Source organism: Esox lucius, chromosome 14, assembly GCF_011004845.1.
Source record: "Esox lucius isolate fEsoLuc1 chromosome 14, fEsoLuc1.pri, whole genome shotgun sequence".
NCBI classification, from domain to species: domain Eukaryota; kingdom Metazoa; phylum Chordata; class Actinopteri; order Esociformes; family Esocidae; genus Esox; species Esox lucius.
In genome coordinates, this window is record NC_047582.1 from 9,061,202 (window position 1) to 9,089,070 (window position 27,869).

Genomic DNA, 27,869 nt, shown 5'->3' on the forward strand with positions numbered 1-27,869 from the left:
AATCAGACATGTCTGCTACTCTGGGCTGACTGACAGACTGTGGTGCTTTAGATTGTAGTGCTGGAGTTTGTTATTTCCCCATTACAAATCTGAGACTCGGCCTGTGCTATTAGAGTAGGGTGAGGAAGCTGGATGAGGGGGGAATTGAGCAATCCCCAAATCCTCCTCCGCCCCCTTCAAAGGATCTCCATAGGTACCGACTGCTCCAATCATGAATTATCCATGACTGCAAAATAGACTCCCAGTGATCGCTGACTGCAATACATGAGATATTGGTATGCAAAATAATGCGAATGATCTCCAAATTGCCTATGCATGGCAGGTCGCTGTGGGCTTTTGGGCTTTAAGTTCAGTCACTGTGTCCAATAGACGAGTCAGCTTGGGGAACAGGCATTTCAATTGTGATAATAGTGTAATAAATACGAACTTGGTGCCAATGGTATATTTGTTAAGTGCTTCCTTTGATCAAAAGGAAATTCTTGTCCGTTTACGCACGTGCACACTGACACACACACACACACACACACCCTTTTTGTCTCTCCCATCACATCCTCCCAACGCACACACACACTAAAGAACGATCATCAAACACCAATCAAACTGTCCTGAATCCTCATTAGTCCAGTAGTAGCCAAAGTAAACTGATAGAAAGTATTCCCTCACAGCTGAGAAAGGGACGTGGTGTCTGGGGAAAGACCAGGCAACCATGGATAGACCAGGCAACCATGGATAGACCAGGCAACCATGGATAGACCAGGCAACCATGGATAGACCAGGCAACCATGGAAGACACTGGGAAATGAAAGGGCTTTCGGGTTTGAGTGGCAGGAGGAGAATGGCATGATGTGGGTCTGTGTGTGTGTGTGTGTGTGTGTTTGTGCATCCATGTGCTTGTTTGTGTGTGTATTGGTTGGTTGGATGCAGGGTTAGGTTTGTGTGAGGTAGACAGAAAAAGATTAATTAATAATTTGGGACTGATTGTGGTTATTATACTAATCATTTAATTTCAAAAGCTCTTTTCTGACACCAAAGCATGGAAGCATTTCTTTACATAATACAGTTCAAAACACAGAACACTGTAACCAGACAACCAAAAAAGCTACCAGTCACACAGGTGTCTGTGTGTAAGAAACAGTGTTGTAGGAGCTGTAGCTCAGAGCTGGAAGAAGCAGGACTGTGTTGCCAAAGAGATACTGTTAACTAACCCAAGATTGATCAAAAATACTCTTAACTCACCTAAATTACTGAAATATACTGTTAAATAACCCAACATTGATCTAAGATACTGTTACCTAACCCAACGTCCATCAATGATATTGTTACCAAACCCAACATTGGTCAGTGATATTGTTACCTAACCCAACATTGGTCAGTGATATTGTTACCAAACCCAACATTGGTCAGTGATATTGTTACCTAACCCAACATTGGTCAGTGATATTGTTACCTAACCCAACATTGGTCAGTGATATTGTTACCTAACCCAACATTGGTCAGTGATATTGTTACCTAACCCAACATTGGTCAGTGATATTGTTACCAAACCCAACATTGATCAGTGATATTGTTACCAAACCCAACATTGGTCAGTGATATTGTTACCTAACCCAACATTGGTCAGTGATATTGTTACTTAACCCAACATTGGACATTGGTAACACATGTAGTGGGTTACGTGAATATGTATGTATGAAATATGAATGTATTTCAGTTAGGAAACCTCTACAATGTGAAGTGTGCTTGTGCCCTTGTACTGCTAGAGATGGAATGTGGAGAGCGAATTTATGATCCACAAAGTCAAGTCTGTAATTGGGGAAGTACTGCCCCCTACTCTGGATAAGGATGTTACTATTGTGTTTATTCCAATTATAAATAAGAAAGGCAGAGACCTAGATATGCTCACAACGTTTTTCGATAGAGATATTGATGTGATTTGTGGATGCTAATGAAAGCCTTTGACCTAGTAAAAATGGTTCAGCTTCCTTGCGGTCCTATAGAAATGTAATATCTGAGGTCATGAACAATCAAACTCTTAGAAAAGCCCCAGAGCAAGAATTCAACAAGTAACAATCACCTGAATTGTTGCCTTTAGTTTTTATCTTTGAATACTGTGTGTGTGGGAAGCACACTCAATGTTTTTGGGACCAGGATGGAGGAAAGAGTGGCTGCTCCAGACTTTGGGGTTTACTGTTGGCCTGCAAATGTACATGCACCCCTACATTTACATTTAAGTAATTTAGCAGACACTTTCATCTAGAACGACATAGAATATTGAGTGAGTATATTTTTATACTGTGGTGACTGATCACACAACACAGGTGTTGTAAGCATCAAGCTCTTTTCAAGTGAGCTATAGTGGACCCTTGCTTAAAATGGAGCTGGGGACTGCCACTCCTGCTCTATTGATGCAATCTTTTTGTCCCCTGTCTGCCTTGATTTCTTTTTATTATTATTATTGCATTGACAGGACAGTTCTCAGACTGGGGATAACTAACTATCAATAGACCTAACATAATTATTGTGGTGTCTGATGGGGTTGGTATAGTCTTTAAGGATATGGGAGTGGGTTTCTTTGTTTATTAGTATCCTGTGGTGTCTCTTTATTTTCTGTCAGTTTTCTTGTTTGATTTGTCATATGTTAAAAGATGAGAATTTGTGTTTGTAGAATTTCATACATTGTGTTGGGGTGTGACTGTTACACTGACTCATGGGATTCACTTATGTTTCGCCATAGAATGGTGTTCAATTTATGGCACAAATTGATCCCGGAACTCACATGACTAGTTCTAAGTTCAACAACGAAAAGTGAAACTAAAAAGTCCCAATAACAGTTGAGAATAGGATGGATTGATTTATTTAGAAGGCTACTGGATGGCACTCTGCTGCCATGGTGTGGTCCAAGCTGGGAATTACAAGATCAAACTGTACCTCTCTGTGAGTACAAAACATACAATACCAGGGGACCCAATCCATTTCTCTTTTGTTGATCTTAACATTTCAGCATATGAGCGAGAATATAACAGGTCTAACAGTCTAGTTAAACGGCCTGGCCCAACATCTGCCATGTTAATGGGCCTGCTGCATCATCGTCTATGATAAATTGCCTGGCCCATCATCTGCAATGTCAAATTGTCTGGCCCATCATCTGCCAAGTTAAACTGGCTGGCCTATCGCCTGCAACTTTAATGGGCCTGGATTTTGTCTGCTGTTTAACGTGCCTGACCTGTTAGTTTCCTAGTTAAATTGCCTGGCCCATCATATTCCATGCTAACCAGCATCAATTATTCATTGTATACACTGTTTTCCTTTTAATGCTAGATCTTCTCTATTCGATGGGTGCTTCAAAATGTGCCTGAAACTTAAATCTTGTTAATATGATTCCTTTGAATCATTTTGTCAACACCTCAATAGAGCCAATCCAGGTATCCTAGGAGCTGATCTACAGCATAATGCGTTCAGCGTTGCCATCAGCCGTTAACCGTCATGGAATGCCCCCTTTGAAATAAATGACAGCTGCTACACTCCTCATGTTGCGTCACGTTCAGTTGCAGTGCCCAAGCTTCTCAAAGCGCTGAGGTTCAATTCTTGACAGTGGACGTGCATGTTCATTATGTCTTGTGAATTTAAATAATAAGAAATAATAATGGTAATTCATATTGGCCTATTTAGTTGGGGGAAAATTACACATTTGCAGTATATAGCCTATTTGTTTCAGTACTGTGGACTTCTGGCATTACTTTCGTCACCCTATTTTCTGCACTGTTTTTCTGGAAGATGCCACAGGTAAGCACAACGACCTTGGTACGGTAACAGTTTGATGATGGACGGCGAACGACCATTGAAGTGGAGAGGCATAGGTTTTTGTATGTACAGTACCAAGTCACCCCTAATAAAGACATTAGCATGAAGGGGCAACTTAATAATTGTGAATAATAAACAAAAATATTTTACGCACCCATTATTTAAAAATAACGTTCTTCACCTTCTCTGCTCCCCTTTAGAAAAAACGCACTCTGTGTTGCACTTTGATGGCACTGCATAGTGTAGATACAAGGTAAGATGGGAAGAGGAATTAGGCACTGACATGTTTATGACCATCTCAGAGGATAGCCTGAAGTACATTCATACCTATTCAATCAGCTTATTGCAAAACCAATGTATCTCAATTTTTTGGAAAAAGAATGAGGTCCCATCAATTAAAATATTGCTCAGCATACTGGCAATATTTTAATTGATAGAGAGAACTTGTGAAATTATTGGTTAACAATCTAAACATATTTAAATAAAGATTTGTCTCTACACCTGTTTGTTCTCCACAATCATTTGTCATATTCTCCAGTTCCATGTAGAACTTCCCTAATTTCTCCTTTCATCCAGTTCAGGTTTGGAAGAAGCTCCAAAATGGGACCCTTTCTGGGACCCTTTTTTCTGAAGTTCTCTGCACCTATTATTGCTGGCCCCATCGCCTGCCAGTTCAAACTCTCAATACTAAATTCTGAAATGTCCCTAGATTGGAAAGCTACTGCTGTCATCCATCTTTTCAAAGTGTTACAGACCAATCTCTGTCCTGTCCTGCTTATTGGATGTTTTTGAATGCCTGGTAAACAAACAGGTGACACGTCATTTTGAATCCGGTTGTACTCTTTCTGCTGTACAGTCAGGTTTCAGAAGGAGGCCATGGGTGTTCTTCAGAAACACTGAAAGTCTTAAATGACATCATAACTGCCATAGACTGTAAGCAGTACTGTGTAGCTGTTTTAATGACTTGGCCAAAGCCTTGGATCCCATTAATCACCTTATCCTAATCAACAGACTCAGAAGCCTTAAGTTCTCAGAGAACACATTTTCCTGGTTCAAGAAATGCTTTTCTGACAGTGTACAATGTGTCAAATTTGAGTGCCTGCAATCCATACCACTGACGGTTTCAATGTTTTTTCCTCAGGTTTCTGTTCTTGCGCCAACCTTATTCTCTGTATACATCCACAATGTTGCATCTGCTACATGTAGATAAGTGTACCAAAGGGCAGGTAATAATAGCAGCACCAGGTTAAAATAGCTGCAGCAGTGAATGTGATATGAGTGTGTGATCATGTGTATGAGCCAGGGTACATGTGGGTTCATATATGAACATTATATATGAACAATTGTGTGTGGAGTGTCAATGTGGGCAGAGTCTAGTGTTTGTGCATATATGCCTGCAATATGCCATAACTGCCATGTAGTATTATAGAGGACGGTCTGTGGTGTGGTTCTTGGATGACAGGGAGTTCAGCCCTGGCCGTTCAACCACCTTTAGAAGCACCTTTCAATCCAGGGTGCCAGTGCAGTGGCCATACCAAGCAAGAATACAACCTGTCAAGAGGATCTAAATGTTGCCAGCTGCAGACGTTTTTGAGGGTCTGAAGGCCCATGACAAATATTTTCATCCTCCTAAGGTGGGAGAGGATCTAATGCGCTTTCTTCACAACAGTCTGGTTGTGTGTGTACCTTGTTGGTTTATTGGTTATGTGGACACCAAGGAACTTGATGCTCTATGCGTTCCACTTCAGTCCTTCTGATGTGGATGAATAGAGAGGTGTTCAGTCCCTGGGTCCTGAGCTTAGTGATGAGCTTGTAGGGTGCCATGTGTTGAACACTGATTTGCAGTGGAGGAACAACATTTTCCTATACTGTAGATATATTCCCAGTTGGGAGAGGGCAGTCTGGAGTGCAATTAAGATTGTGTCATTTGTTGATACATTATAAGGCCAAATGTATGTGGACACCCCTACTAATTATTGAGTTCAGGTGTTTCAGCCACACCCATTGCTCACAGGTGCATATATTTGAGCAGATAGCGATGAAATCTCCATAGACAAATATTGGTAGTTCAACGGGTCGTACTGAAGAGCTCAGTGACTTTAAACGTGGCACTGTCATAGGATGCCACCTTTGCCAAAAGTCAGTTCATGAAATTTCTGGCCTACTAGTTCTACCCTGGTACACTGTAAGTGCTGTGATTGTGAAGTGGAAGTGTCTGGGAGCAACAACAGCCCAGCCACAAAGTGGTAGACCACGCAAACTCACCGAATGGGGTTGCCGAGTGAAGTGTGTAGCGCCTAAAAATCGCTGATCAACTGTTGCATTACACTCACCACAGAGTTCCAAACTGCCTCTGGAAGCAACATCAGCACAAGAACTGTGTGTCGGAAGCTTTCCATGATCGAGCAGCTGTACGCAAGCCTCACATCAACATGCGCAATCCCAAACGTCGGCTGGAGTGTTTGTAAAGCATGCCACCACTGGACTCTGAAGCAGTGGAAAAATGTTCTCTGGAGTTATGAGTCACGCTTCACTATCTGGCAATCTGATGGATGAATAACGGTGTAGCAGATGCCAGGAGAACACTACCTACTGGAATCCATAGTGCCTACTGTAAAGTTTGGAGGAGGAGGGATTATGGTCTGGGTCTGTGTTTCAGGGTTGGGCGATGTCCCTTAGTTCCATTGAAGGGTCTTTTTAATGTTGCAGGATACGAAGACATTTTAGACAATTGGGTGCTTCCAACTTTGTGGCAACAGTTTGAGGAAGGTCCTTTCCTGTTCCAGCATGACTGTGCCCCTGTGCACAAAGCGGAGTCCATAAAGACATGGGTCAACAAGGTTGGTGTGGAGGGGGGCAACTTCATATTAATTCCCATGCTTTTGGATGTCCAACAAGCTCATAGGTGTGATGGTTGGATGTCCACATACTTTTCGACATAGAGTGTATGTTGGGGCAGTACAGAAAATGGAGTGGAATCCAGTGTCATTTGCATTATAGGGCACGGGAACAATGGTTCATGGACTCTGTCAGGGAGAAGTTGAAGATGCTGGTTAAATAATGCCTTAGTTTGACAAATATTTTGGAAAGGATACTTTAGGATGGACAATAATGCAAAGTGTATGCAAAGCTGTCATCAAGGCAAAGGGTGGTTACTTTGAAGAATCTACAATATTACATTTATTTTGATCAGTTTAAGACTTTTTGGTTACTACATGATTACATATGTGTCAATTAACAGTTTTGATGTCTTCACTATTACTCTACAATGTGGAAAATAGTAAAAAAGAATAACCTTGAAGGATTAGATGTGTCCAATAGTTTGACTGGTACTGTACTATATGCATGGCTTGATGCCCAAAGCAACAATGTGTATTATATAGTATGTTTGTATGTATATGTATGTAGGTAGGTATGTAGATATTGCTCTGAATTCTTAAAATTGCATTACGGTTTTAATATCTCTGTCCTAAAAAATCTGATTATTTCGATGTAAAGTTAGGTGGGGTTTCATGCAGTCTCCTTAGAGGTTCATCTGAGAATGGTCCGTGGTGGAGCTACAGACCAGTTGCTACAAAACGGTTGCCTAAAACATCCAAATAGAATTTTCTGTATATAGCCTTATAGCATAATCATTGTATGAAAAGTAACAATTCGTTCATCCATTCTACTGCGCTTTATACTTGATAATCTACTGAGTACTTGCACTAAATCTATTACTTTTGCTTTACAATAAAATATTCTATGTGAGTTCCGGTGTTAGCACTGATAACAGCCTGTTGGACTAACGAGCAACAAAAAATACCTTGCACTTTTTCATATAGACTGGAAACTAAAGCTAGATGGTGACGATCCGGTAGGGTGAGTCTTTGCGCATGCGCTCTTCTATCTCTCCCGTTATCCTACTGACCTCCTCCCGGTTTCTCTTCTCTGCGGCGCAACTTGGTCCCCCTCCAATTGAATAAAATACACACCCATAAAGCCATACACACACATACTACACACATGAGGGATGGCCGTCGCTGTCTTCGGAAAGATCCTCATCGGGATTTATGTGGAAATCAAACGGAGTGATGGTAAGACGTTGGTCTTTCCCTCTTCTCGTCCGCTAGCTAGCTAACGTTAACATATTGAAGATGCAATTTTCATTGAGGCTGTGTCGCGTTAGCTAGCTACATCATCTTTGTGTGTTGCTTCCAGGCAGCGCCTAGTCAGGCAGGCAGGATGCTGAGTTGGATAGCTAGCCTAGCAATGGCATTGAGATCTGTGCTCAGACAGGGACCGCGTCTTACAGTCATGATCCCTGTCTGTCTTCCCCACTGCCAGTCAAATCGGTTATTAATTACGTAGCGCTTTGAATTGCTAAGTAAAGCTAGGGAGCTGGATTTCGAGCAGAGATTCATCCACCTTTGCAGTTTTAGGGCGTACTGACCACAGTATCTGACAATGATGCGCGATTCATCCGCTAAACCTTTTTAGCTAACTGGTTCAGCGGGAATAGTCACAGAATCCGCTCGTGCATGCTCATTTTATTACACAATTTACACTCAGTGAGAAAAGAACGGGTGATCATATGGAATAAATTGCTTTATGATTGGGAATTACTATGGCCTATCATGTCAATTTATTTGCCTGATCGTGAGGTTATATGAGGTGGCATAGTGCTGTATGATTTATGCATGAGAGGTTTCCGGAATAATGATGATGATGCTAATGACGAGCGACTGTTGTCTTAGGATCTGAGATGGTTCTGGTAGTACTGACTAATGTCATCAAACATCATTGGAGGACCACGCCCATTGCGCATCGTTGTATTGTACATGGCAATCTTCTGTAGCCACTTAAAATAGCTTACTTGCAACTAATTTATTGCTCCAGGGAATGACAAGGCAAAGATACCTTATTAATTAAGCTGCAATAAACATATCTTCATTTTTTTCCATTAGCTACATTACCTGCCCAGCAAACTCTATGTTACTGTATTTCTTCATATTTGAAGTGATTTTAGCTCTTGAGAAGAGATGAACTGTAGCTGTTTAGAAAGAAACAGCTGACCTGAGATTAGGAGATTTATAAACATTTTGGATGAACAGTTACATAATGAAATGTTACAAAAGCAGTTGTTGACAGACATGTGAAACTTTAGTTAATAAGACCAATCTGTTCCCGGCTTCTTGACACTTTGTTACTGGATGCCTTTCTATCCAGTCTAATTTTCATTGGCCCCATAATTCTCTGATCAGAGGGATGTATTGTGAGTGTATAAGTCTCCAATAGTTTTCTGTTGTCCTTGGCAGCCAGAACCAGAGCCAGAATGTAGTCACATGGCTGAATGAAGCTGTTGTGTTTCTATTCCCCCGGAAAACTGGACTCCACAGCTGTTTATAACATGTTGCTTGCAGGTCGAATCCACCAGGCCATGGTGACGTCACTGAATGAAGACAACGAGAGTGTCACTGTGGAGTGGATAGAGAATGGAGACACCAAAGGCAAAGAGGTATTGTGTGCTGCGGCGTGTGTGTGTCTGAATCAGCGTGTGTGTGTGCTTTAGTGTGGCTGAATTGGCATGCGTGTGTGTGTGCTTTAGTGTGGCTGAATCAGCGTGTGTGTGTGCTTTAGTGTGGCTGAATTGGCATGCGTGTGTGAGCAAGTGTGTTTGGTGTGTAGTCAGTCATGGCTGACCGTCTATCAGCTTGTATCAGGTGGAGCGTTGAAAGTTTAAGGACACGGGGGATTTACAGCAAATCAGCTTAAACAAGGATGCCCATTCCTAAGTGGTGTCTGTCTGTCTGTGTGTGTCCTTTAGGATTACACTTTTCTTTAAACTTTATTTTACCAGGGAAAACAGACTGAGACCTGGATCTCTTTTGAGGCTGTGCCCTGTGGAGACATGTACGGTTAGGCACACAAACAAAATAAAAAAATATGCTATACACACACACTTATCATGGTAGTGGTAGTATTTATTTGACAATGTAAAATCATAGGGTGACACAGAAATGTTGAGCATAGCAGGCTATGCATTATACCCACTAAGGCACAAATCATAGAGCTGTTTTTCTTTATTCAAACAAAATATTTTTGTTGAAGCAGTTCAACTACTAGTCGAGCAACCACAAAGGCACTGGAAGCTCACTACACAATCTTCATGGTCAGAATGTCTTATCACACTTCAGATATCGCTTCTATAGCCATCAAAGTCCTCTCTCCTTCCTCTCGGTTCTTCCCCTCAAACTGTTGCCATGGCAGTCCAAACAAACGGTCTGTGTGATAACAGCTAGCTAGGTGTCAAGCAAAAATATATGCTTTTTTTCATCACAACCCTGCAGTTCTAACACTAGACCACAGGATCACCATTGATCATCCAAAACCCTTAAAAAAGGCTTCTTTATGTTTGCACTGTCTGTTAGTTGAGAGGTTCTTGGAAAAACATTTGAGCTAATATAACAATTTTCCTGGCAGGAATTCTAATGTGGACACATGGCTTATAAGTAAGGGTGCTCTATAAAAAATTATATGCTTTTGACCACTCAGTGAGTAGAAGTAATTCCTGCTCATCTGTTTCTGTTGGGTTGTCATTTCATGAACGTACATAAATGCCCTCATGTCCTAAATGTTTTCAGAGTGTTTTCAGTTTTCGTGTTACAAAAAGTACAGTAAATGTTCTATTCTAAATAAACCAACAGATTTATGAAACTTATCCGGTTGTGTCCCCACCTTCTATGTAATTATTTTCCAGTCATCTCCATATTGTTATCTTTGTATTGCCTCAATGCTGTGCTTATGCTTCAGATACATTAAATTGAGCTCTATTCAGTTAATTCCTAGAGATTTACAGTAAGAGGTTAAATGTCACTGGTGAATTGTTTTCTGATCTCACTGCACATCATGAAGCAATACTCCTGGCTATCAGTCTCCCCACGCAGATTGACCTGGAGAGTATCTTTAACACGTTGTAACATCTCCCCACACAGATTGACCTGGAGAGTATCTTTGCTCTGAACCCAGATGTGGCTCCTGAAGAGGAGGTCGTCCAGAGTCCAGAGACGCCCCCTCCTACCTCCTCCATCTCCTCTGGAGCCAAACAGATCAAGCCACCCAAGGTTGGTAGTCTACTGCGGCCAATGGCTGTATGACTGTCCAGACTCTGACATTCCGGAGTCCTCCACATCCCCCGTGAGGGGTGGAGGCCCACGAGGTCTGGGAGTTCATGCGCCTGTCAACAGAAACCATGTAAAGCCTGGAGTGTTTTGCGGGCCAATAGTAACGCAGCTGGGCAGTTTGTTGAAATGGTGTCATCAACGTTTCAGTGGCATCATCAACGTTTCAGCGGCGTCATCATCGTTTCAATTGCCCAGTGTGTGACTTCAATGCTCTTGAGCGATCCCTTTGGTGCGGTAAAGGCCAGGCACTTGTGCATGAGCTCACCATGCTAACATTGTATGTTAGTATAAATAACCTGTCAGGCTTGTTGCCTTTAGCCAATAAGTTTGTCTATACTAGCCTACTCAAGCTAGTATACTAGACTAGCAAGCTAGTCTAGCAAATAATCATTAATCATAGTTTACCTTACCTCTTTGTCATGTTTGGCCTTAGTTATGTTATAGTCATCCCCTTTTCTTTCTAGTAATGATTGCCAGTTTGTTTTGTTGGGTTAAGGTCTTGTTTAAATGACTGTTGGCAGTGGCGTGTTGGCATCTATTTCACATGGAGCTGCATTCTGAAGGTTAAAATGCAATGTTTAAGTGTAGTATTGTTTGGGCATGTCATTGATTATTTAACATTTTAATTGGTCAATCAGAAGCAGCATAAATACTGTTCAGCAACTACATGTCAGTGTATGAATACAATAACACAGTAGTTGTATGCACTCGCAAATATGAGCGCAAGTGTATGATATCATATTGTGCGGTTTCTTTTCTGGGTGATGCTCAAAAACATGTTAATGACGTCATACAGCTATAAAACTGTATTTGTCAGTTATACAGCCATAGTTGCACTGTATTTGTCAGTTATACAGCCATAGTTGCACTATATTTGTCAGTTATACAGTCATAGTTGCACTGTATTTGTCAGTTATACACACTGGAAATAATTAAGAGACCACTGCACCATTTTCCTTCCTTTCCAAAAAAGTCAAAAAGGAAGAGTGAGGAACAGAAGGTTTAAAATTCAGAGACCACTGAACTCTTCTGTTCCTCACTTAAAACTTTCCTTTTCAAACTTTCCTTTTTGGAAAGGAAAGATAAAGGTGCTGTGGTCTCTTAATTTTTTCCGGAGCTGTATAATGGTCAGGGTAACAAAGTGATACAGAACCTGACAAAAGGACACAATTTATACATAGAGTATACTGAAACTGTATAGTGATCTGATGAAGGTTCTTGAAAGATTTAGTTGGGGTTTCCATACACAGATGACAAAAAAGGTGACTTTTGGTCCAGGTGTTACACCTCATCTGTGTTTTGGAGACCAAATCTTAATGATAAATGTGTCAGTTATTCATTTTGCGAAAGGGTGTGTGTGAACCCCAGAATGCCTGTGCATGGCCCTGGTGTGGCAGGACACTGCCACTCCTCAATTTATTGTGCACCTTCCAGGGTGTCCAACAAAACTGTGGTATGACAGTGTGTACAGGATACTTCAGTCGTCATGCTTCTTTACATTCATATCTCTCTATTGTCTCTCAAAGAACCGACGAACAGTAGCGCCTCCCAAGACTGAAGCACCACCGCGGGAAAACCGAGGTAAGATCGTTTCAAAACACAGAGACTTTAAAGTCTGTCAGTACCAGACTAGGACTGTGGCCAATAATACATTGTATTCCCTTAATAGTTTACTACTTTGGAATAGGGACTTTTGGCCTCGGGTCAGAAGTAGTGTACTGTAAAAGAAAGTAATAATAGTAGGTCCTTTCATCGATGTTCCTTTCTGTTTCAATAGATGCAGCAGGTTGGTCATTTTTAAATTCATGCAGAAAAAAGATTGCAGGCACTGTAATATCTGGAAAGATAGGTGGAGAAAGATTGAGAGAGAGACATACAAATAGACAAAAAGAGCTACAGAGAAAAGAAACACCCAGACACAGTAATGTCTGTAAATACACCAGTTGGAAAGATGAAGGACCGTCTGGGCAGAGACAGCTCAGTTATGTGAAGATTGCAATCTTTGAGCGGAAAGACCGCTGTGATGTACTAAATATACATGCATTAACCACGGTATACTCTACATGACCACAGTCTAGTACCGAGGATGTATTCATTCTGCCTTCGTTGGGTGTGTCTAGCTGCCGGGGTAGGGACAACGCGGGCCAGACCCAGTCAGATTCAGCACCAGCAGAGCCAACCAGAACCGCCCCCGCCAGCAGCACTCACAGCCCAGCAGACACAGCAGATGACCCTACAACAGCAGCAGAACGGTAACACGGAGACCCTCTTATTCCCCCTGCATACATTGCCGTGCTAACGTTGAAGCCCTGGTTTCAAAGCTCTCCGCTGTTGGGAGATGTGTTGTTCAGCAGTGGGGTATGATGAGGGGACACATGACCGGTGATTTAATGCCGCCAGATGCGCAGACACAGATAGGCCTATTAGCCCAGCTGTACTGTCAGGACGACACAGAGGCAGCCAGAGAATAGCTCTTTCACTCAGCTGTGCTGTTCCCGAGGGGCTGGGCTCGGGCTTCAGTCTTACTTTACTGAATGTTTAGCTTGCACGTCTTTGCCCTGCACATTTTTTTAATCCTCTGTTTACCTGTTGTGTGTTGTCTAAAACAAGATTTGAAGTTGATTATCCTTAGACATTTATGATAAGGTTATGTTTGATGATTGTGTTTTCCTCCCTGTTTTGGTTCAGCGCGGCGGAAATCCAACTGTGTGAAGGAGGTGGAGAAACTGCAGGAGAAACGAGAACGGAGACGACTTCAACAACAGGAGCTGAGAGAGAAGAAGGCTCAGGTTGGTTCTTTCTCACACAAACACTTGTAGCACTATGGTTGTGAAGACCATTTGGGCCTCTCAGATGGCCCAGGTGTCAAGGCTCTCTTTTGTCAGATCAAGCTGACTGCCACAGTCTAGGTTTGAGCCTTGACTATTCGCTAGCTCACAATTGGCTTGGAAGCCACATGGACCCGTATTTCCTGGGGAGGGAAATAGGCATCATCAACAGGGATTTCCTGATCTCTTCATGCTCTAGCAACTCCCTCAGTTGGCTTGTGGGCCAGCACAGCTATCTAAGGTTTTCATGTGAGTAAGCACGCTCTTTCATTTGTTGACCCATGTGACTTCCTGGTTGGAAAAGCTGTGGTCAAAAAAGAATTGCTTGGCATTGATGACAAACTGCATCTTCAATTCTCCCGTACCCAGTGGGAACTGTTGCCATTAAACAGGGACGTAGATACAGTTGAATTTAACAACATTGGCCAAGGAAGAAAAAGGGGGACACTTCAGCCAAATAAATATGTTTTATTTGTATACTAGTAAAAATAGTTATTCTTGTGAGGACTTTTTGGAACACACTAATATAGTACTAAAGGTACACACACACATGCACAACACAGGTTTAAATCTGTGCTGTTCATTACCAGGAGGTAGATGTCACCGTTCCTAACTATGAGATCATGTGTATGATCCGAGACTTCAGAGCCAGCCTGGACTACAGGCCCCTAACCACTGCTGATCCGGTACGTCTGTTTCTGTGTCTGTCCGCTGAACTGGTTAGTTGTAGATCTACTTTCACAGATAGTTGACATTGGTGATCTTCATTGGCCACTGAATCACATCTTGTATGACATCATTTCACTTTTCAGATCGACGAGGAGCACAGGATATGTGTGTGTGTACGGGCACGGCCCCTGAATAAGAAAGGTAAATAGCAGAATTGAATTTCAAAAGGCTGGTTGGTTTAATGGCCTTTTACGGGCACATATATACAGGATGTCAAATAGGTATTCATTAATACAAAGCAGGATTTCATTGTGTTTTTATGTCATGTGTCTCCACAAAATATGACAGTGTCAAAATGAATAAACAATTTAAATTTACAAATGTATACAAAATAAACAACTAATATATAGTTAATGAGTATTTGCGTTGTATGAGTATTTGCATTGTTTAGAAGGGCAGATATAGTTAAATGAGCAACATTGAAAATGAATGCATTGAATCGCTCTTTAAGTATGATGATTATTAATTATACCGTGGATGATGTATTAAACCACTTAGTCTCATCAAATATATAACTGTGCTTCTGAACTGAAGTGCAGGACTTGAAGAACACTGCTCAGAGTTGTTACCATGAGGACATTTAAACAGTAACAGAGTGACTGAGGAACACTGAGATGGACCACAATGCAGTGACTATGAGAATTACCCACTGAAAAGAAGAATAGAAATATAGCGAGGCACAAAGGTATTGTTGCAAAAATACATTGCAAAGGAATATACTAAATGTCAAAACATTTTTTATTATTAAGTTGATGAAGGACCATTTTCAATGATGAACTGGCCAAAGGTATTTAATTGCAAGACACAGAACTACATAATGAATATACCGATTGCAGATAAACTCTATTTAAGAGAATTTGGGACAAATCCAACAACACACATTCCTGAGTAGCTGACTTAATCTTCAAGCATGGTGGTGGCTGCATCATGGTGTGGGTCTGCTTGACATTGACAAAGACTAGGGAGTTTATCAGAATAAAAAACGTGATGAAACTAAGCACAGGAAACATGCTAGAGGATAACCTGCTTCTGTGTGATTTACACCAAACAGTGTGGAGTGAAATTCACATGATGATTGGTAACTAATAACATACCAAGAAGACAGTGAATGTTCAGCTGCCAAGCAACAGTTTTTACTTAAATCTAGTTGGAAAATGTATAGCTAGATTTGACAGAGCATGAAGAATTTAGATTAGAGTAACAGTGATTGTTGCTGCCAGTGGTGTCTCACGTATTTATTCGGCGGGTGGGGCTTCTTAACCGATCATGCTAGTGTTTATATTTTTACCATTGTAACAACAAAAACTTTGACGTATCAGTGGAATTTTTGGGACTTTTTTGACAAGAATGAATTAAATCTATTAAAATTACATTTTGGAACACAACATAGTGAGAAAATCCAATGGGGCTGAATTGGATGAATACTTGTTATGTCCACTGTAACCGCATAATAAGCACAAAAACATTCCTATGACAAGTGGGCTATTGACATGTTCCAGCGGGTAATTCAGAACTGCTTTCCAACCTCTGTCAGAGTTAACTATGAAGGACCTGGACGTGATCACCATCCCCAGTAAGGACGTGGTGATGGTCCATGAACCTAAACAAAAGGTTGACCTGACCAGATACCTGGAGAACCAGACTTTCCGCTTTGACTATGCCTTTGACGACAGTGCAGACAACGACATGGTCTACAGGTACCTTTCCCTTCTCAGAGTGAAGACCTCTTTGAAGACGAGATAAATGCATGATTTATTCCAAAGGGTAAATTAAAATAGTTAAATTGTAATTTTAGTGTATAAACCTTTTATTTGGGCAGTAAACCAGGTAATAGCATTCCATTCCCTTATCATCAGGTTCACCGCCCGGCCACTGGTGGAGACCATCTTTGAGAGGGGCATGGCCACCTGCTTTGCCTATGGACAGACAGGAAGTGGGAAAACACATGTAGGTGGTACTTATTATGATGAATTCCTGGTCGTGCTGGCAAGGAATGCCAAACATGATGATGCATAATATAGCAATTCTATTTTTTTCTTTTTGGTCACATTGCCTTCACCTGGGAGTTTATCTCACTCAACCCCTTTACCTTGCAGACAATGGGAGGAGACTTTTCGGGGAAGAACCAGGATTGTTCTAAAGGGATCTATGCACTGGCAGGTACTATCAATTCACACCATAGTATCTCTTCCTCCGAATGAAGTTGTTTTGTTTAGTTAAAACCTTTCTGTACAGTTGTGCTCAAACGTTTGCATACTCTTGGAGAAATGGTAATATATGTACCATTTGTTAAGAAAACATGAGTTAGCAGGCAATACACGTCTTTTATTTCTTATGGGATTCATATTCAACTGTAAGTTATAACAGAATGGCACAATCATAGAACAAAACATGGCAAAAATGAAAAGAATTAACTGACCCCTGTTCAAAAGTCTGCATACCCTTAGTTCTTAATATTGTCTATTGCCCCCTTTAGCATCAATGACAGCATGCAGTCTTTTGTAATAGTTGTCTATGACGCCCTGAATTCTTGCAGGTGGTATCGCTGCCCATTCAGCTTGGCATAATGCCTTAGGGTCATGCAAAGTCTTGGGTCGTCTTGCATGAACTGCACGTTTGAGATCTCCCCAGAGTGGCTCGATGATATTAAGGACAGGAGACTGTGATGGCCATTCCAGAACCTTAACCCTTTTCTGCTGTAACCACTGGAGGGCGCATAGGGTCATTGTCGTACTGGACAGTCCATGCGCAGCTTTGTTGCAGAAGAATGTAAATTGTCTGCCAGTATTTTCTGATAACATGCTGCATTCATCTTTCCATCATTTTTCACAAGATTCCCTGTGCCTTTAGAGGTCACCCCCCCCCCCCCCCCCCCCCAAAACATCAGGCAGCCACCACCATGCTTCACAGTGGGGATTGTATTCTGTTCACTAAAGGCCTTGTTGACCCCTCTCCAAACATAGCGCTTATGGTGGTAACCATAAAGCTCTGTTTTGATCTTGTCACTCCAAACTATAGTGTGCCAGAAGCTGTGAGGCGTGTCAAGGTGTTGTCGGGCATTTTGTAACCAGGCTTTTTTGTGGCATTGGCGCAGTTAAGGCTTCTTTCTGTCAACTCGACCATGCAGCTCATTTTTATTGACGGATCGTCGTATTGTGCTACTTTAAACAACTACACCTTCTTTTTCCAGAGCAGCCTGTATTTCTCCTAAGGTTACCTGTGGGTTTTTCTTTATATCCCGAACAATTCCTCTGGCAGTTTTGGCTGAAATCTTTCTTGGTCAACCTAACCTTGGCTTGGTATCAAGAGATCCCAGAATTTTCCACTTCTTAATAAGTGATTGAACAGTACTGACTGGCATTTGCAAGAATTTGGATTTTTATATCCTTTTCCATCTTTATAAATTTCCATTACCTTGTTACGCAGGTCTTTTGACAGTTCTTTTCTGCTCCCATGCCTCAGTATCTAGCCTGCTCAGTGCATCCACGTGAGAGCTAACAAACTCATTGACTATTTATACACAGACACTAATTGCAATTTAAATAGCCACAGGTGTGGGAAATTCAACTTTAATTGCCATTTTCACCTGTGTGTATCACCTTGTGATACCCAAGCATTCAAGGGTATGTAAACCTTTGATCAGGGCCATTTGGGTGATTTCTGTTCTCATTATAATTTAAAATGGAGCCAAACACCTAATAAATGGCTTCATATGATCTTTTTTTTTTTTTTGCATGGTCAGTCATATTTTCAAAATCAATGCCAAAATGTCACAAATTCTGCCAGGGTATGCAAACTTATGAGCTGTATATTTGTGTAAAATTGTCTTTTCCGTGAAACCCTTTCTCTCTCTGTGCAGCAAGAGATGTGTTTCTCATGTTGAAGAAGCCAAACTACAAGAAGTTAGACCTTAATGTGTACGCCACCTTCTTTGAGATCTACAGCGGGAAGGCAAGTCACCACGATAAAAGCCTCTTCAGACACCCTATATTGACCCATAAATTCTAAGACGGTGGTTGAGTTGACCATTTCTGGTCGTGGTTCTCCAGGTGTTTGACCTTTTGAACCGCAAAGCCAAACTGAGGGTTCTGGAGGATGGGAAGCAACAGGTCCAGGTTGTGGGGCTTCAGGAGAGGGACGTCAAATGTACTGAAGACGTCCTCAAACTGATAGAGGTCGGAAACAGCTGCAGGTAAAACTGCTTTGAGAGATTTCGTTAATTGGCATAATACTCTTCTTGTTCCTGCCAGTCATATTCTGCTGTTTATTTTGTCTCCTTCCCCATATCATCTCATTATCTCTCCATCTGGCTCCCTGCCTCTGTCTTTCTTTCTCTCCCAGGACATCAGGTCAGACCTCGGCCAATGCCCACTCGTCCCGCAGCCACGCTGTTTTCCAGATCATTCTGAGGCGGCGAGGGAAGATGCACGGCAAGTTCTCGCTCATCGACCTGGCAGGGAACGAGAGGGGGGCCGACACGTCCAGTGCTGATCGCCAGACGCGGCTGGAGGGGGCCGAGATCAATAAGAGCCTGTTGGCGCTCAAGGAGTGTATTCGAGCCCTGGGACGGAACAAGCCCCACACCCCATTCAGAGCCAGCAAGCTGACCCAGGTCCTCCGAGACTCCTTCATAGGGGAGAACTCCAGGACATGCATGGTAGGACTCCTACAGAGAACACGCCTCCTCTACATAGACCCAGTCTTTATGTCTGCATAGACTCTGTCTATATGTCTGCATAGACCCAGTCTATATGTCTGCATAGACCCAGTCTATATGTCTGCATAGACCCAGTCTATATGTCTGCATAGACCCGATCTATATGTCTGTATAGACCCAATCTATATGTCTGTATAGACCCAATCTATATGTCTGTATAGACCCAATCTATATGTCTGTATAGACCCAATCTATATGTCTGTATAGACCCAATCTATATGTCTGTATAGACCCAATCTATATGTCTGTATAGACCCAATCTATATGTCTGTATAGACCCAATCTATATGTCTGTATAGACCCAATCCAGCATCCCACTGTGACACTGACACATGATTCTAGACCATCGTCCACAGTGTAATAATGAATAAATAACATTTTCTTCCACCATTCCCTCCCGCAAACCTCCAGTGTAGCTTCCTCTATTTATTTCAATCTGTACACGGCATGAGCTGTGCTGGTATTTCAATGTAATTTCTCACCCACAGATTGCCACTGTATCTCCTGGAATGGCTTCTTGTGAAAACACTCTAAACACTTTGAGATACGCCAACAGGTGAGGCCACGCTAACTGACTGCATCACAACAACCACTAGTTACTCACTGGCCTCTCCCTCCCCTTTCTTGATAAGAGCCAAATCAGTTTCCATCTAAATCAATGGTCTACAACAAGGTCTGGCATTATGTCAAACCAGTGTTTGGGTAGTCTGCCTTTAAAAGTGACCTTTCCACCCACAGGCCTGATCAACACAGAAAAATTTAAGCAGCAACTGCTGGCTTTTCGCCTGGTGCTTAATTAACCCAGAATAATTAACAGAAGGGAACAAATGCTTCTTTAAAGGTGGCCTGGGTTTAATCCAGTGTGTTTATTTTCAGAATGTGACAAGCTGACTGAGAAATAAATTCAGTAAATGTTATGTCTCCTTTGCCTTAGGAACTAAGAGATCAACATATGCTTCAGAGTCATGTTTTTAGCTTGTTTCTAATAAGGCATCACAGAACTGAGCATTATTAAACAATTTCTGTCACTGGGATCCTTTATTACTTCATTTCTAAATATAAACATAAAAATTGGTCGGCTAAGAAATTATTTAGTGAAAGCTATTTAGTGAAGTCAGTTGTTGAAATGAAATCACTTCCAAGGCTGTCCCCTGCTTGCCTTTTTATTTCACATTTCAGGTAAGGCACTTTATGGTTAGAAATCTTTTTTTCAAGTGCGTCCTGGCTAAGAAAGGCAGCAGGAAGTCCTTATTTCAGAATAACAAGCAGACAACATAAAACAAATATACAGTGGGGAGAACAACTATTTGATACACTGCCGATTATGCAGGTTTTCCCACTTACAAAGCATGTAGAAGTCTGTAATTTTTATCATAGGTACACTTCAACTTTGGTACAGAAACCTTTGTTTGCAATTACAGAGATCATACGTTTCCTGTAGTTCTTGACCAGGTTGGCACACACTGCAGCAGGGATATTTGCCCACTCCTCCATACAGACCTTCTCCAGATCCTTCAGGTTTCGGGGCTGTCGCTGGGCAATACGGACTTCCAGCTCCCTCCAAAGATATTCTATTGGGTTCATGTCTTGAGACTGGCTAGGCCACTCCAGGACCTTGAGATGCTTCTTACGGTGCCACTCCTTAGTTGCCCTGGCTGTGTGTTTCGGGAAGACCCAGCCACGACCCATCTTCAATGCTCTTACTGAGGGAAGGAGGTTGTTGGCCAAGATCTCGCAATACATGGCCCCATCCATCCTCCCCTCAATACGGTGCAGTCGTCCTGTCCCCTTTGCAGAAAAGCATCCCCAAAGAATGATGTTTCCACCTCCATGCTTCATGGTTGGGATGGTGTTCTTGGGGTTGTACTCATCCTTCTTCCTCCAAACATGGCGAGTGGAGTTTAGACCAAACATTTTCTATTTTAGTCTCATCACACCACATGACCTTCTCCCATTCCTCCTCTGGATCATCCAGATGGTCATTGGCAAACTTCAGACGGCCCTGGACATGCGCTGGCTTGAGCGGGGGGACCTTGTGTGCCCTGCAGGATTTTAATCCATGATGGCATAGTGTGTTACTAATGGTTTTCTTTGAGACTGTGGTCCCAGCTCTCTTCAGGTCATTGACCGGGTCCTGCTGTGTACTTCTGGGCTGATCCCTCACCTTCCTCATGATCATTGATGCCCCATGAGGTGAGATCTTGCATGGAGCCCCAGACCGAGGGAGATTTACCGTCATCTTGAACCTCTTCCATTTTCTAATAATTGCGCCAACAGTTGTTGCCTTCTCACCAAGCTGCTTGCCTATTGTCCTGTAGCCCGTCCCAGCCTTGTGCAGGTCTACAATTTTATCCCTGATGCCCTTACACAGCTCTCTGGTCTTGACCATTGTGGAGCGGTTGGAGTCTGATTGAGTGTGTGGACAGGTGTCTTTTATACAGGTAATGAGTTCAAACAGGTGCAGTGAATACAGGTAATGAGTGGAGATTTTTAAAAGAAAAACTAACAGGTCTGTGAGAGACGGAATTCTTACTGGTTGGTAGGTGATCAAATACTTATGTCATGCAATAAAATGCAAATTAATTACTTAAAAATCATACAATGTGATTTTCTGGATTTTTGTTTATTACAGACCTCTACATGCTTTGTAAGTAGGAAAACCTGCAAAATCGGCAGTGTATCAAATACTTGTTCTCCCCACTGTAAGTCATCTAATAAAAAAAAACAGAGAAATCACAGTAATAACTCACAATAAAAAAAAAAGGAAATTAAGAACATTTACTTTCTCCTGCACTCTACTCGTTGTGTTGAAATGTTACTTTTGCATTATTTGGGTGGGTTTAGGGTTTGCCACTTCTCAGTGCATTCATTTTGGATCAGTTTGCCACACAGCTCAGAGATGTTTTTTTTAATTTTTATTGTTCATCATTTTAACCAGGGACTTTAAAGGGCCATAAAAGATGCCTCGTGCCAACCTCTGCGCTAATTTTCAGAACTTATTGTGACTGGTCCGTTCTATCGCTCTGTGTCCCTCTCCCAACAGAGTGAAGGAGTTTGGGATCAGTCCATCAGACATCCCATTCTCCCAGCAGCAGGGAGGTGGAGGGGGGGGTCGTGCTGAACTCTCCCCGACTAACACCTACGAGTACGATGACTTCCCCACCTCTCCCACCAGGTCTCTCCACCAGCCCCCACGATGCACCCGTACCCCTTTTCAGCTGACTCCAGGGAGAGGGTACCCCTAATCACAGGTCTAGGATCAGATCATGTGGATATCTGTCAGGCCATAAATAATGTTTCTCTCTGATCCTGGACCAGGGGTTAGGAGCAACCTTAACCTGTTCATTTATCTTCCTGTTCTTAATCCATTGTTTATTATCAACCATAGTCTTGTGTCACTGATGTCTGGTTTCCATGTTGTTCAGCCATGGCTGCAAATCTGCATGGCCTCACGTTCATCAGCTTGTTTTTAGTTTAGTTTCATTTATTTGGTTTTCTTTTCATTATTAACATTTTACATGCACTGATTCCAATTGTCATAATTACGAATTGTTGCATGTTTATGCTATCTTTAACCCATTTATTAATTTATTGCATTTAATTTATTTCTAACAGTTTTTGGTTCTTTTATTTGTTCATTGCAGAGGCGGTGTACTGATTTTCCCACCCCAGCTTTTCCTTCACTCACATACCTGAGAATGTCATCATTTGTTCCCATTTTCTGTTTTAAACAATCCGTGTGATCACGGGTCAGGGAAAACTCTGAATCCTATCAATCTGTGTGTGCGCGTGTGTCAACAGAGTTAAGGAGCTGCAGGTGGACCCGGTGATGATGATGGAGGGCAGGGGGGGGGGGCGGGGGGCACAGCGTCACCCAACTGGAGGTCCTGGAGGCTCAGTGGGGGGTCGGCAGTTCCCCTCAGAGGGATGACCTCAAACTGCTCTGTGAACAGAATGTAAGAACCCACACATGGAAAAAATACTGGTTTATTTTAAAGGGCATCCCATTTATTTGAGTGTAAAGAATATCCATTGGGCTGATTATGCAGTGTGACATCTGTTTGTTTAGGAAGAGGAGGTTTCCCCACAGCTCTTCACCTTCCACGAGGCTGTGTCTCAGCTGGTGGAGATGGAGGAACAGGTGCTGGAGGACCACAGAGCTGTGTTTCAGGTACAAATACACACACAGCCTCGTGCATACACACGCATACATACACACACACACTTAGTTCAGAGTATGCATTTTCTGTGTGTGTCTGATACAGGAGTCTATCCGTTGGCTTGAGGATGAGAAGGTGCTGTTGGAGATGACAGAGGAGGTGGACTACGACGTAGACTCTTACGCCACGCAGCTAGAACAGATCCTGGATCAGAAAATAGACATTCTCACTGAACTCCGAGGTATTGAACTGATACTGGATCAGAAAATATATATTCTCACTGAACTCAGAGGTATTGAACTGATCCTGGATCAGAAAATAGACATTTTCACTGAACTCAGATATTGAACTGATCCTGGATCAGAAAATAAACATTCTCACTGAACTCAGAGGTATTGAACTTATTTGGGATCAGATCTAAGCAGTCCAGGTCATATTGTTTGGGAGTAAAAAACTAGAGGATGTTTCATAGCATGTTTTCCGGATAACATTTAATCATCCCCCTGTTCTTCCATCTCCCTATCCTTTCCCCTCTCTCTTCCTCTCTCAGATAAAGTGAAGGGTTTCCGTTCTACGCTCCAGGAAGAGGAGCAGGCGAGCAAACAGATCAACCCCAAGAGGCCTCGTGCTCTTTAAACACAGGCACACGTCACCAACCCCAAAACTTAACTGGAACCCTCTGACATTAAGGCGACTTGAGTCCATAAGCATGACCTAACTGATGTCATAAGCCAGTGGTCCTCTAATGATGGTCAGCGCCCATCGCAGTACTACTGTTTTTTTTTACATTGTTTGACTTGTCCAGGGTCATGAAGAAATGTAAAGGATTTACAAGAAGAGGGTCAGCACAAAACCTCAGAAAAACACAGTTGTACAAGCAACTGATTTAGACCCTTGTTTAGACCTGAATAGGCCCCCCCCAATGGTTCTGGAAGTTAAACGGACACACATTTTTCTCTGAAATACATTTCAACAACATTTCTGCTTATAGTGATTTCAATGTGGAATAGATGAAAAAAAATCTGAGACATTAATTCAAAGTTAACAGATTGCTCTGAAATATGTAGATATTAAATGGCGAAAAAGTATGATTCCAAAACCAATATGATTTGTTTTTCCTTGTAAACTGGGTGGTTTGAATCCTGAATGCTGATAGCTGTGGTATATGAGACCACAGGTATGATATCATCATTTTGTACTGCTCTAATTGCGTTCGTAACCAGTTTATAAAAGCAATAAGGCATCTTCAGGGTTTGTGATACATTTCCAAAATACCCCTCAGCTACTCCGCAATTTGCCTTTCCTAGGAACAGCTCGTAGCTGTGGTATATTGGCCATATACCCCACTCCCTTATCCCTTATTGCTTACATATATCTTTTTTTCCCTTTTTTTTGGTAAGTGGCTAATCTTCTGAATGAACGAATCACCAAAGAGATGTTTGTATGCATTAAACGTTTGAAGACACTGTAACCAGCAATCAATGTTGTCAAAACGTGAATGATAAAATGACTGGCCATTTGACTTCCTGAACCATAATCTCAGAAGCGTGTGATCCCTATAAGGTCCATTAAATGTTAAAAACAATGAAGGGTTACACCATTCTGTTTGTACAGTCTTGCCTTGCTGCTTGTTAATACCATCCATTGATGTGTCTGTAAACGTGAGGGCAGATTTCCTCTTCATCCCGGTATAGACTGTCTACATCGGTAATGTATCAGTGTGGTGTAACGACTATCCACCGCTTCTCATTCAAATGCAAAAAAGAGGAAAGGATTTATTTGAAGCACCTTTTTATAAGATAAATTTAAGATATGTTAAGTTTGACCTCTGGCCAAATTTAAGAATGAAACAACTTCTTTATTTAGTAAGTATTGAGTATTTCACTCACTCCTGCTCCTGGAGAGTTGAAGTGTGTGCAGCCTTGTTTTCCAGTCCAGCACTAACACACCTTATTCAACCAGGATTTGACTGCGTGAAGTGTGTTGGTTGAATATGCATTCAGCTCTCCAGGTGCAAGTGCAATGAACCCAGATTTTGTAGGAAATCCATTTTTGACCACTCCTTCTGATCATTTAGCCTTAGGGTTGAGGAAGTGATGAGGTGTGGTCCCGGAAAACCAGATGCATGCATGCACAAACGAGCTGTGATTGTACTATAAACTACCATTGATATTACTGTACCCCCCTCTGTCTATTGTACATAAATCCGCCACTCTTTAGGATCTTGTTCTCCTACAGTGTTTTCCCTAAAATGTATCAGGCCAAAGGCGGGCCACCTCGTGAGCAGCCCCCCATACATCGAAAAAGACTGGTTGAAAAATTTGATATCTTTAACCTTTTGTTTTTGATGGACTTTGTGCCTTGTCTAGAAGTACATCTTGGGGAAACGCTGTCTTACAAATGCTTGTAACGACTAGCTTGTATAAAAATGCTTTATGTATGTGTTAATTGCCAAGATAAATATTTATGTACCAACCTGCCTCTTAACAGGCCCAGTCGCAGTTGTATCCGTCCGTTCTGTTTACAAGCCGTTCAGTATGCTGTTAACTGAAGAAATATCCTGCGTTGCATTTATCTTGTAAAACGTTTCTTTTCTCCCTCTTCGCATTTTCAAATTGTTTATAAAAAGGAAGCTAGAAGCACAGATGTACAGGTAGGACTGCGTTTGGACCTAGCTGCTGCCGTATAACTGGAACATGACTATGGTACCATGTGATAATGTACGTGTGCATCAGATGCTGCCTGGCGTAAAGAATAAAGAACCACATGACTCACTGTTCTTCTGTTGACCTGTAAATGTTCTGACTGTGACATTCTCACAAAACAAAATGCATTCTTTTTCTTTTTCCATTGGTTGACTGACCTCAACTTGGAGCACTGTTTTTCTTTCTACGAGCCAAAAAACGGCTGGTCTGTTCATTGTTGCACCACTGACTGAGAATTGTCCCATTTATTGTAGCTCAATGCCTCTGTCAGTGTTGACTGCATAAGCCTCAGATAGGTCCTTCTAACAAGTGATTGTACTTTGATTTTTAAATATAGGATTTGTTGTTCACAAAGTCTTTACTTCAACACTGTAGGTTAAAAACGGGTCCTCACAGTACAGGAAGGGTACCTCTTCTTATGCCACCATTTGCAAACAATGCCCTTAGTAATTACTGGGACACCAAGGTCTATTTTCTCCCTTATGCTCCAAAAGGTTGGGTTTGAAATCAAATAGTATGAGGTTACAGTATTTAAGGGAATTAGTGTCCATATTGGTTTCACCATCTAAGAATCCAGCCGTTCCATGTAGTGGTTCCTTTTGTTAATAACATACCCGTTGAGTCAAGGGAGAGAGTTCAATGTTGGATCAAAATGAGTGGCTTGGAAGTAGTGGGGGGTAATGTTAAGGGACAGGGAGGGTGGTGGAAGGGGAAGCAGCCAGTTGATTGCGTAGTGTCCATTTTGGTTTGGAAAAATTTGAGAAAAGAATTGCTACGTCCAGATTGGATGATGGAGGAGTAGTGAGAGGAGCGGGCACGGTTGAGGGTGTCTTTATCTTGTTGTTGGTGAAGTTTGTAAGTATCCAAATGGACATTGAGACGGGTTATTTTGGAAAGTCGTTCCAGGCCCCTGGCTTTCAGGTGAAGTTGATCGGTGTACCAAGGGGCAGAGTGTGTGAAGAAGACCAGTTGGTTTTTATGGGAGTAATCTCATCAAGGCAGGAGATGTGTGCATTGTTTTAAGTGTTGACCAGGTCAATGGGTCAAGACATCTGGAGTGAGGGCAGAGTCAAAGATTGTGTCAGCCAAGACGGAGCAGAAAGGAGAAGTTGATGGACTTGGAGTCCTGGAAGTTATGGTACGTTTCTGTTTGACAAAGGGGGTGGGGATGTCTATGGCCAGGGTGATAGCCAGATGGTCGAAGATGATGAGGTCAGTACTGGACAGATTACTGATGATGATGCCAGAGGAGCAGACCAGGTCCAGTATGTGTCTTTCTGTGGGTGGCAGAGGCGTTGCTAAGATTACGATATATTCAGGGATTAGCCCCGCCCCCCGGACAGAAAGTACAGGGTTTTGAATGTACTTGAGGAAAATGTCGATTTACATGTTAGCAGCCTACATGTCTACATTGTCATAATGCACGATCGGAATAATAGACGAATTGATCAGGGGCTATTCCTGAAAGATCCGGGTATATTCCTGAAAGATCTGGGGCTATAGCCCCGGACGCCTAGGCCTAACGACGCCACTGCTACCAATGATAGGATGGACAAATAGTTCTGGTCATTTTGACCATTTCACTGAAGTAAATTATTTTACAAATCGTTTCTATAATTTCTAAGAGCGCAGATACGTTTTAGGAAGGTTTCTCCAAAGTCTTTGGTTAAGACGATAAGCTAACATTAGTGCACTCCTGTACAAAGATTACTGTAGATTGCTAGTAAATAGCAATACAGAACCTATAATGAAAACAATGACTCCAA

The 27,869-nt window shown here is 42.0% G+C and overlaps 1 protein-coding gene across 1 annotated transcript; it reads left to right on the top strand.

Annotated features, from left to right (window-relative positions):
* Positions 1-7,686: 7,686 nt before the first annotated feature.
* Positions 7,687-26,177, top strand: LOC105014807 (kinesin-like protein KIF2A). The gene is given in 21 exon segments (XM_010877421.5): positions 7,687-7,877; positions 9,204-9,298; positions 10,776-10,904; positions 12,491-12,545; positions 13,085-13,216; positions 13,653-13,753; positions 14,383-14,478; positions 14,605-14,662; positions 16,056-16,218; positions 16,378-16,468; positions 16,618-16,681; positions 18,381-18,472; positions 18,571-18,713; positions 18,863-19,178; positions 19,727-19,794; positions 22,282-22,413; positions 23,040-23,114; positions 23,116-23,194; positions 23,308-23,409; positions 23,504-23,639; positions 23,949-26,177. Coding segments are annotated over 21 exon segments (2,277 nt in total). The 5' UTR covers positions 7,687-7,813; the 3' UTR covers positions 24,035-26,177.
* The last annotated feature ends 1,692 nt before the right edge of the window (positions 26,178-27,869 follow it).